The sequence below is a fragment of the Phoca vitulina genome, unplaced genomic scaffold (genome assembly GCF_004348235.1).
Source record: "Phoca vitulina isolate PV1807 unplaced genomic scaffold, GSC_HSeal_1.0 scaffold1, whole genome shotgun sequence".
NCBI lineage: Eukaryota > Metazoa > Chordata > Mammalia > Carnivora > Phocidae > Phoca > Phoca vitulina.
The window spans coordinates 27,816,829-27,828,437 of record NW_022589704.1 but is presented as its reverse complement, the minus strand read 5'-3'; the positions used below and the strand labels follow the sequence as shown (position 1 = coordinate 27,828,437).

Sequence of the window (11,609 nt, the reverse complement as noted above, 5' to 3'; positions counted from 1 at the left end):
AGGACACAGATCTGGATTCTGATCTTTGCTAGTTTTGATTGTGGTGACCTGAGGCTTTAAGACACAGCAGCAGCTGACTCCTCCTTTGGTGGGTCTGTCTCATGTACTAGAAATCAGCCCTGCAAGTCAGCTTGTGATAAGAACCAAGGGGAAAGTTTCTCTGGTCCTTGGGTCCCAAACTGAGAAATGTTTGCTTTTTTGGAAGTGCTTTCCCTTTCCAGGGAGGCAGTAAAGCTTCATAAACTCAGAATGTCCACTTAGTAGCCACATGAACTTGGCAAGCCACATAGCCTCCCAGAGCCTGAGTTATTTCATAGTACTTATATCGTGGGATATAGTAAGTTGAAAAAGAAAGAAGGAAAAAAACAAAGAGAGGTATTTGCATTCAGAAGCTGGCCTGGCATTCAGAGCTAAGCCATGTTATTCCTCTGTTAGACATAAACAATTTCCCAGAATACCAACTTCAGGCAAGGTTACTCTGAGACTCTGATGCAATGAGACAAAATAGGGCCACTTCATAATTTTGTCTAAGCACAAGCAAAAACAAAGTTACCGTGTCACCCACGCAATACCAAACACCCCCTCTCTCAGCCCAGATGATTAACTGCTCCTTCTTTTTCAACTGCAGCTTTATCCTTCTAGGCTCCCCTCCCCAGGAGTAGATTTATTGAGATATCCAATCATAAAATTACCCCCATGTTCTGACAACATCCAATTTAGAGTGAAGCCCTGCTCTTTTAGGCTCTTCTCCAAGTCACCGAACCAGAGTACAAATCCTATAACAATATTCTTTGCTAACACCCTTTGCTGAGGCTCCCCACACTTCCTCTTAACAAGTAATAAACCCAACTTGCTTTGTGACAGGTGTTCGGGTGGTCTTTGGCTGAAGGACATTGACATGAGTCAATGGATTATGTGTATAATGTGTTTGGCATATACTTGGCATAAATGAGCATTAAGTAAATGTTCGGTGTTAGTAATAGTGCGACACTGCTAAGGATGACGTCAGCCTATTTATCTCTCACAAACATAGTCAGTCCTCTCAAAGATGCTTGAAAAATTTCTCTGCTATGAAGCCATTTTTTGGTTAAAAAAAAAAAGTAGATGTGGAGGGTACTTTAGAAATCATGTAGTGGCTTTCAAACTCTAGTGTGCGTAAAGAATCACCTGTGCTTGTTAAAACTGCAAATTGCCAGGTCCTACCCTCTCTCAAGATTTTGTATCATTAGATGCGGGAAAGACTCCAGGAATCTGTAGTTCTAACCAGCACTAGATCATTCTTGGATCAAACTTTAAAAAACACTAGTCTGGTTTCCTCTTTTTTTTTTTTCTTTTGGTAAGGAAAGAATGGTTTAGGCATCCCCAGCTAATGTTTTATTAGCACTTACACATTATTTTCCTTAAACATACAGGCAGAAGAACTCTCTGCTTTGTTCTACAAAGTTTTATATACACATAATGAGAGAATCAAAGCAGAAATACCAGCACTTAAATGATAGTGCTGATTAGACAGGAAAAGAGGCGAAGGGCTCAGAAAATGCAGAGTACTAAACTTTAGTCTTGTTTTTTTTCAGATCTTTCTCTTTCTCTCCTGGGGCGCCTGTGTTCCCTTTCTTTACCTACCTCCCCAATCTCCCCTCCCCATCACCCTCCCCTGCAGCTGCCTTGCTTGGACTTTCATCATATCTCAGCTGGACTGTCCACAGTCTCCGGACTCTGTCTAATCTTGCCTTCTTCCAAACTGCATTCTGCCAGCATGCCAGGGTGAGCAGAATCAGAACACATCAAGTCATGTCACTGCTCTGGACTGAATGTTTGTGTCCCTTCCAAACTCATATGTTGAAACCCTCATCCCCACTGTCATGATGTCTGGAGATGGGGCCTTGAGCGATAACTAGGTCCTGAGGGTGGAGACATCATGATAGGACTAGTGTCCTTAGACACTGGAAGAGATGGGGAAGAGTTTGCTTCCTGTCTCTGGGTGAGGGCACAATGAGAAGACAGTCTGCAAACAAGGAAGCTGGCTCTCACCAGACACTGGATCTACTGGCACCCTGATCTCCGACTTCCCCAGCCTCCAGAACTGTGGGGAAGAAATGTTTGTTTGAGTCATCCAGTCCATGGTATTTTTGTTATAGCAGCCCGAACTAAGGCGGCCACTCACCTGCTTGAAACCCTTCACTGGCTCCCATTGCCTCCAGAATCAAGTACTGGTTCCTTAGCATGGCACACTTGACCTGAGATCCTCTGTCTTCAGACTTCCCGACGGATCACACCGAATCACTTGTTTCCCAATGCACGATGTTATTTTCACATTTCTCATTTACCCCCCAGTTTTACTGAGATATAATTGAAATATTACATTGTGTAAGTTTAAGGTCTACAACATATAGATTTGATATATTTATATATTGCAAGGTGATTAGCACCATAGCATTAGCTAACACCTGTGTCACCTCACATAATTAACATCTGTGTGTGTGTGTGGGAACATTTAAGATCTACTCTCTTAGCAAATTTCAAGTATATAATACAGTATTATTACCTATAAACACTATGCTGTACATTGGATGCCCAGAACCGATTCATTTTATAGCTGGAAGTTTATGCTATCCTTCTCTTGTTTTTTAATATACTGATCCTTCTCACTGAGATATCAGTTCTGCATTTTTCACCCAGAATGAGGTTCATCTCAGGTATCAGTTCCTCTGTAAAGATTTTCTTGAACCTCTCCTAATCTTCCAGGCTGAATTTAATACTGCCAACTTGGTTCTATCAAGCATCTTGCTCCTGCCACTGTAATGGTAATTATTACGTATCTAATTATTTTGTTTAGACATCAGTTTCTTAAAATAAATGAGGGCAGCCCCTTTCTGGGCAGGAACTATTCCATCTTTATTTCTGTATTCCCACCAAGTGGCAAAATGAACTGGCACATAAAGGCTACTCAGTAAATGCCTGGAGGATATGAATGTTACTCCCTAGTCTGAAATCCATTGTTGTAACAGTCCATGGGACCTATTTTGAATGCTCAGCACAACCAGCATACACAGTCACATCAAAGTTCAGTATTTGCAACTTTCAATGTGTAGGATGACACAAGCACTCTGCATTCGATCTATTTAATGGGCCTTTATAACAGGGGAGATGAGTAAGCAAAAGAGAGAAAACAGGAATGTTGTGTTCTCCCCAAAACCTTCTGTTCCTTGGTAATTCTGTCAAATTTTTGTGTTTCCTGAGATGTCAAATTAATACTACAACAGCAGTGGCCAATTCCAGAGTGTTCCCAGTGCCTCAGGTCCAGGCAGCAGTTGACCTTAACACCCACCTTCCTGCTTCCTAGTAACTAATGTAGCTTTTGTATCACCCACAAGCTCCATTAAATGAGATAAGGTCATTTGGGTGGCAGCTACATAGACCAAAGTATCCCAAACAAGGAGGCTGGGTGAGACACCAAGGATCACCATCATAGCACCAGCCTCTGGTTCTCTTTCTCAGCTTGTGTTTGGTGACTGACCAATAGATGACAAGAATATAGGGAGGGGGCAACCAATGATCTACCTCTGCTTAACTCCTGTGGCATTCCATTTGGATCAAATTGGCTCTTGTGTGAAAAGCAGAACATCTCTTCTCGTTTAAGCAACAGGTGGTTGTGATTGTCATTTTTGCTTTAACAAACCCACAAGAAGCTTTGAACCCCTAAAATCTGGAAGGGAGGGAATAAGACAATAGCAACATCAGGACCTAAGCCCGTGGCAGAAAGGCAGGATAACTGGAGAGGGAGGCCATAATGAGGAGCACCCTTTGAGCATGTAACACAATAGAGCAGTTCGTGGCGCTTCTTTATGGAATGACTTCAGTTTCTTTGCTTGGTGGGTCTTATATAGGTTAGATTGACCAGAAGACACTATAGGTTGAAAGGGAGAAAAGAGGGATAAAGGGAAGAAAAAGGTTTAGAATCTGGTGCTCATTTTGGCAGCATGCATTCTAAAATTAGAGTGATACAGAGGAGATTTAGCATGGCCCCTGCACAAGGATGACATGTAAATTCTTGAAGCAGTCCATATTAAAAAAACACAAAAGATTTAAAATCTGGACTTATTATGAAGTAGGATATACAGGAAATACTGGTGTATATAATGTGTATAGGCTGACCCTGGGCTTATCTTGACTTGTTTTTTCATCTTCATGGGGAAAAGGTTAGGAGGAATCCTGTAGGGTACCCCTTCTCCCATTCCTCTCTTGGAGGCGCCTTCCATCTCAGACCTTTTCACCTCTTTGAGGTTCCAGCAGGTACTTTTGAGAGAAGAGGGAGAGAAGGAGGAAGCATAGGTGAAGAGTTAGTTTGGTCGTATTCCCCCTCTGCTCACCCCCCACCATTACCTCCCTCTGTTGATTGTTTTTAATGCTGGGATTAGAGGGAGGATATCATTTTCTTTGCCTGTTCCCCAGGCATGAAAACACAATTTTCTTTCTTTTTTTTTTTTTTAAAGAACTTATTTATTTATTTGACACAGAGAGAGAGAGACAGAGCAGAAGCAGGGGGAGAGGGAGTAGGAGAAGCAGGCTCCCCGCTGAGCAGGGAGCCTGATGCGGGACTCCATCCCAGGACCCTAGGATCATGACATGGGCAGAAGGCAGACGCTTAACCAACTGAGCCACCCAGGCGCCCCTGGAAACAGTTTTCAAGAACAGAAACTTGATCAGTGGCATCCAGGATCTCTAATTTTATGTGCTTTGGGTTCAAGTGTTTCAGGATCATTTCCATGTCTGAAGTCTGTGATTTCATGCCTACCAAGCAAATAAAGTAAAATTCAGCACTGCAAGAAGCTTTTGGCTTTCCAGTTTATGTCTGATATGTTACTATTGGCAAACGGAAAACTCTGGCTAATGTCTCCAGGAAGCCAACACTACTGTTGGGAGTTTAAAGGTTGAAGAACTGGGATTTAGGAATAATTAATACCAAATAATTCAAGAATCTGACTATTTTCCAGGGAAAGAACTCTTATAGATAGCTTAACCACGTGCAACCAGTTAGCCTTGAACAGTCCTGGTTCATTCCTCTTGCCCTGATGTAATCTCTAATAGCACATGCTTTCGCTCTCAGAAATGACTCAGGTTAAGCAACAAATTAGATGCTTGTTCTGTTCACAAGTCACGTGGATGGTAGATTGTAGCCCTGGAAAGCATGGGATGGAAGGAGACTATAAAAAATAAATAGCCATGTGGGTACAGCTAAGAACAGAGGAGAGAGGAGCAAGAATGAGAAAGAAGACCAGGCCACCCAGCAGCAGGTTGGAGCTTGCAGACTGTTTAGAGCATAGTCATGTAATATTAAACTTGATATTGTTGTACTGCTGTGATCTAAACTCCTCCCACAATCTCTATAATGAAGCTGGCTGCACGCATGAATGCTTTATGTGAGAGATGGTTCAGGAGCTCCAGGAAAAGGAGCTATGTCTCCCACCTGAGTTGGTGAGACGCATGGGGTGGGTCACGTGGGGGAGGACAAGATGACTCATCCAATGACAAGGCAGGAATTCAGAGTGGAGGGTGACTGGGGAAAGCATAAATTACTCATTCCCTTGCCAGAATCACAAGAGACATGGAGTATGTATGTGTCAGAGAATGTGGGTACACAAGTCTCCTGCTCCATGTGAGATGACATTTAAGCCATTTCATTAGAATCTCAGAGAATGGGGTACTTTAGGTGGCTTTTGACCTGAAACCATCAGCTTCATTTTCAAACTTTGTAAGAAACAGACCGAAGAACCATATTTAATTACTGCGTGCTATTAGGGATGTTGTTTGCTCAGTACCCTTTTTACTAGGACCTACATGAAGACTTTCTTTGAGGTTTCAGTTCTGGGAGCAGTTAGGCTAGTCTTGGATAATTAATTTATTTGTCTCATGGACTCTCTTAGTCATGGAACTGATCTTGTTTCCCCTCTGTCCTGGCTGCTGGATTCAAATCTGGCTTTACCTACAACAAACAAAGTGCCTTAGAACATGGGACTTGGATTCGAACTTTGCTCCTGGAAGATAAACATCCCCAAAGGAAACACATATACAGTCAAACAAACATCTCCAGAAAATGTCAATTCCTTGTTCTCTATTTAGTATTGCTTTCCAGGTATAGTCATAATTCTTTACTTCCTATTAAAGAGATAGGAGCCTGAGTTTCCCTATGTGCATATGGTTTTTGGTAGAAATCCTGAAATTCTTCTATAAAAGAGAAAGTGAATCCTATTTGGACTGAAAATCTCCTGGAGGAATGAGGTATTGACATGGAATTGGCAGCCGTTAGAAGGATAAAGAATGCAAGAGGGGAGGGTGACCGGTTTGTTCATTTGTTTTTGAAGCTAAAGGAAGGGTCTAGATGCTGAGATGACTTTCCTCATTTGGTAGGATTTGGACTATATAGAAAAGATGGTGGAGATAACCTACAAGGATAACTTGAGATGTTACAATAAGTACTAATTTAACATTGTAGCTGCAAATTTATGCTTTTAAGACTAACCATAAATGTCTTTAGCCCAACTGAATTGAAACTTGAGTCTACATGGTTTAGTCTTTAAAAGAATGCTGGCAATGATATCCTTTACTTTGTCCCCCTTATAAGACATCATTTCCCATCATGAAAACGTTTGTCATTATGTTGGGCTAAGTGCCATTATTGCTTACGAAGGCTTAATAGATTAAAAAAAAAAGCAGGACTCTGTAGTGCAAGAAACACAAGCTAAATATTTTATTGGATTCTAAAAGAGAAAAGTGGAGAACATAAATACTTTAGTAAAAATCCATTACTCGTCTGAAAGAACCAACTTTGGCGTTCATGGCCCCCCAGTCAAGGTATCTCCTATACTCCCCGGGCCTCAGCAGGTACTGCCTTCCCCTATAGCTGGGCATCTCATAAAGGACCCAGCAGCCCTCCAGCACATTGAGGGAGTGGATTTCATTGAGATGGAAGCGGTCCTGAAGAGAGAGACAATCATCTGTGATCTCTGACATTTGTCCTCTGAAGTCATCTCGCTCGTAGATCCTCATTCTGAACGTGCCGGAGTGCTGAGGGGACAGACAGAAAAGAAAAGATAAATGAACACAAATGGAGAGAAATTAAAGTTCTAGCCCCTACATCTCCCTGGCCCCACCAGACCAGAAGTTCCTGGAGTCTGGCTTTGCTTCCAGAACAATCACATTGCAGTGTTAAAGAGCCTTCCTGCCCCCATTACCCCCGCCCTTCTGGGCCTCTAATGATTTCTAGGCAATGCTAGGGACAGACCTTGGCAGCCCTTCAGTGCTATCCACCCGGCTCTGTCCTTGGCAGCCAAGGTTGGTCTCAAATAAGATTGACCATGTTATTAGAGAAGGTCCTTCTCGGAAGAAAAGTGTAAGTCATCAGAAAGCAAAGTCCCATTTGATATAGTACTCTGGTTAAAAAGGAATCAACATTTGGCTATTTTCTCTAAGACCAATGTTTTGGTTTTGCGTACACCATAGAACATAAGATTATTGGGCTCTTGTAAAAAAGAAGATGACACATTTTCTTTGTCTCTGTTTTTATTGCCTCAGTGTCACTTCAGATTTCAACCTATCTGACCCTTAAGCTTCCTTTCTGGTCTAGTCGCTCACCATCTTCATTTCCCTCAGCAGCAAAAATCATCTCCATTGAGCTCTGTTTGGATGACACTCTACCCCATGCCTCCCACACTCCAGCACATTCTTCTGAGAACTGGGCAAATTACTCTCTAGGAAATACTGATTCTCAAACTTTCATTTTGGAGTTGGCCTTTCCTCTAATATATACCTCTAAGGGAGCTAATAGATACTGACCATGAAATTAGAATAAAAACCAGAAGACAATAGAAAAGTGAGCCAAAGCAAGCAAGCGTATTTTTATCAATTAAGTAGACCCAGATTGTATCTAGAAGTTTTGATATATTATTTCTGAGTGGATACCACTTGGAATAACGACTTTAGTAAGCTCTATCTTAAACACATGGCAACTTCTGTTTTCCCTCTGTCCTGCTTTTTCTCAATTAGTCTTTGGCTTTTTAATTTTTGTAGTTACATTTTAAAATATAAACATCTGGGAGCATGTGAGTAAAAATGCAAGCACCACAGAGCTCATGAAGAATGGCTCCCCATCTGAGACCTCCTTCTGGAATGGACTGCAGGCTGTAGGCTCAGTCTCAGTTTTCTGCTCTCTGGTTGGAATGATTTGGTGGAAGAATGATATCTGTTCATGGCTTTCACTTCCGAAGAGACCAGAGACGAGGACAGAGGCACACTCACCTGGGGGATGAGGTGGCAGGAGCGGATGGAGTCGCTGAAGCCCAGCCACTGCTGGTAGTCGGGGTAGTCCCCACGTCGCAGGAAGTACTGGTGGCCCTGGTAGTTGGGGCGCTCATACAGCATCCAGCAGCCGCTGTCCACGCGGATGGAGTTGCAGCGGCTGAAGTAGGGCTGCAGGTTCGGGTGGTCACTGCTGCACTCGTAGCAGCGGCCCTGGAAGCCGCGGTCCTCGTAGAAGGTGATCTGCAAAATGGAAGATGTGGGAGCATGAGGCGATTGGCCCCCCTGCTGAAGAGGCTGCACCAGGGCCAATCCTGAGCCTCAGGTACCCGGCACTTACCTTCCCCATTTTGGAGCAAGCGAGCAGGAGGTGTTGGCTGGGTGCTGTGTGGGACGAGGGGGAGTGCCGCTGTATATATAGCAGCCCTGACTGCTGCCTCCGCAGGAAATCACACAAAAGGGGCCCATTTCGGTGAGTAAGGGGATTTGCCAGCTCCCCGCTCCTCCTCCCCCTGGTCATTGGGGTTAGCTGAATGGTTTACTCTCATTCTTTCTGGTAGGTTCGGGTTGTTCTGATTCACTAAAACTGTTGTTGCCACCAAAATGAAAAGAGTCTTTACTCTTTTAGTTGAGCAAGATGATGAGCGAAATTCTATCCCCGTGCTTTTATTTTGTCACCTACTCTGCTTAATTGACTCCTCAAAGGTAATTAAACTAAGTAATGTATTCTGCTTTAAGACTGGTGTTTTTTTTTTTAACTTTTATTAAAAATCAGAATTTAAATAATAAGGAATCTTAAGGAAGAGAGAAGCAAGTGAAATAATCTGTGAAAGTGCTTTAGAAAGCAAAAAGCTTAGTTCAAATTCAAGATTGTGTGGTCATCGTTGTTATTTTGGGGTCTATCTTGAGTAAAATTGTTACTTGACTGGAAATTTGTAGGCTCCTGGAGGCTGGGAATTCTCTCTTATTCCTTTCTGCCTCTGCGCCTAGAGCAGAGGGTTGGCACATAGTAGACCCTCAATACTTGGCTTTGACCTGAAAGAAAGCAGACAGCGAAGGCCTTCCTCCCCTCCCTCACAACTCCCCGAGAGCCTCAATCCTTCCTTCTGCTGGTGGCTGCCCAGAATACTGCTTGCTCTTTTTTGTCCCTGCCCTCCTTCAACATCTTAAGATCTTTCTTCCTCATCACCATTACAGACTCTTGCCCACTTGATAAGGGTGGTTTGAGTTAGTGTGAGGAGTAATGTAGAAACCCTCAAAATACCAACAGCTACTTCCTTAGACTTTTGAGATGCTGGAGAGCACCCAAGCCAGATGACAGAGCCTCTTGATTGTATGAATTTCACAGTGTGGTATGGGGACCCCTGAAGTCCCTGAGACACTTTCAAGAGGTTCATAAGATCAAAACAGTTTTCATAACAATACTAAGATGTTACTGACCCTTTTCACTCTTATTCTTTTACAGGTGTACAGTGGAGTTTTTCCAGAGGCTGTAGGACATTAAAGAGACTTGTAAAAACATAAAACAATTCCAATCTTTTTGTTAATTGTTTTTGCTTTGGAAAATACAGTTATTATTCATAAAAATATGTTATTTATGTTAATATGTAATAGGCTTACCACCTAAGGCCTTGGGTCAGAGGCCTATACTCAGACTTCTCAGTTGTCTAGCCAGCTTCCAATGTCAGCCCATCAGGGACCTGTACTGGGTCGGGTAGGGGGGTGAGTGGTACTTTCAGGAACTGTACCACTGGTTGGTGGAGGAGTAAGCACTAGCAAGTGACACTAACTGTGACCACCTACCCTGCCTGTCCCATGCCTTGCTTTCACAGTGCTTCCTCTAAAGTTATTTTTCTTCCTAGTACTTATAAACACCATGATATTGTTGAATAGGCATCATTTGTGGAGAACACATTCAGGTATCCATGCCTACACACATTCGCAGGCACTTTTGCAGTTTCCGTTACTGTTTGTGACATCTTGGGAAAATGACTTCCTAGGCTTCAGTTTCCCCATTTATAAAATAGGAGTGGTGACGAAAATCAAATGCGATAATGAACTCAAAAGTGCATGATAAATTGTAAAGTAATACCAGTGGTAAAAAATATCATATCATTCATATTTTAATAAGTGCTAAAGATGATAATATTGATAGAATTTCATGGTACATTGATCAAAAATAAATATGAATGTGTTTCTGGGTTTCGACCCCATAGTGTCTACACTTTTGCTTATTGTATGGAGACTAAATGCGATCTATGGATAATATCATATATTGAAATGCTTTGGTCTAATTTAGCAAAGATCTCCTGTTTGGTAATTTTGATTTCACAATCAAATGATAACTACCATTTGTGTGTGATCTTGAAGCAAGATGCCAAGAAGAGGAATAACATAGTGAGGGCTGTGCAATCAGAGCAGATAGAGTCCTTGAAGTTCACCCACTGCCGGTGGCAGATGCCCCAGCCCAGCACATGCAGCTCTTGCTGTCCACTTGCATGTGCCAAGTTGCCACAGCTAAGGCAGGACTGCAGGTTGGAGTGGTCACTGCTGTGCGCATAGGAGGTAATCTGCAATGAACATGCCTATGGTAAGGGACGTTCCCCCAAGAACACATTATCATGAGTTCATTGACAAGACTCTGTTCTACACCCATCCACGCTAGTGAACTGCAGCTGCAGAAGCAAGACTCATCATCAGCATAGCAGAGGCTCAGGTATGCATGCTTATGTGTATATGTGTGCGCATTTCCTATCCATCAGATGATTTAGGCCTGATTTGGCTGACAGTAGAATTGTGCCTTTTTTCTCATTTCTATATCACCAATGCAGTCTTTTTAATGTGTTTGACTTTTATTCTTCATTACATTATAGCTGTTAAAGTGCTTTGGAGGTCTTTGAAGCAGTGTGGAAGAGGGAAGTTGATATATAAAGGACAAGTCAGAAGAAGTGTCCCTGCTCTCATTATTTGATTAAACTTTATTATGTTTAAGTAGAGAAATAATAGGAATAGACATAATTCACACTGAAAACTGTGGGAACGTTTGTTTTAAATCATGGCAGCCCGGGAGGGCTGACTAGGGAGCATGTGCTCCCATTTGCCTTCTAAATGCAAGATGTCTGTGAGGATCTGGGCTGAGGGAAGGGACTCATTCCTTGATACCAGAACACCTTCCCTTCTCAGAAGCTCATCAAATCCCACCCAGTCTAGGCAGCCTGTGTCCCTCGTCTAGGTCATCTCTTCAGACCAGCTTTTGCTTGGCTCTCCCTTCTCTGAGCATCTACCCCACTTTATCACCACCTAGCTTAGCACTG

The 11,609-nt window shown here is 42.6% G+C and overlaps 1 protein-coding gene and 1 non-coding gene across 3 annotated transcripts; one reads left to right on the top strand and one right to left on the bottom strand.

Annotated features, from left to right (window-relative positions):
* The first annotated feature begins 3,963 nt into the window (after positions 1 to 3,963).
* On the top strand, positions 3,964 to 4,071 carry LOC116638012. The gene has a single exon (XR_004300592.1). It is a non-coding gene; the product is annotated as a U6 spliceosomal RNA (small nuclear RNA).
* Positions 4,072 to 6,724: 2,653 nt separating this feature from the next.
* On the bottom strand, positions 6,725 to 8,663 carry LOC116637936 (gamma-crystallin B). 2 transcript variants are annotated; one of them, XM_032413726.1, is made up of 3 exons: positions 8,636 to 8,663; positions 8,296 to 8,538; positions 6,725 to 7,065 (listed from the first exon to the last, which is right to left on the bottom strand). In XM_032413726.1, exons 1-3 carry the CDS (start codon positions 8,642 to 8,644, stop codon positions 6,790 to 6,792), a joined length of 528 nt encoding a protein of 175 aa, XP_032269617.1. In that variant the 5' UTR covers positions 8,645 to 8,663; the 3' UTR covers positions 6,725 to 6,789. The 2 variants fall into 2 exon arrangements, with proteins under 2 accessions (XP_032269617.1, XP_032269543.1); XM_032413652.1 differs by having other exon boundaries at positions 8,290 to 8,538; positions 8,636 to 8,644.
* Positions 8,664 to 11,609: the final 2,946 nt, after the last annotated feature.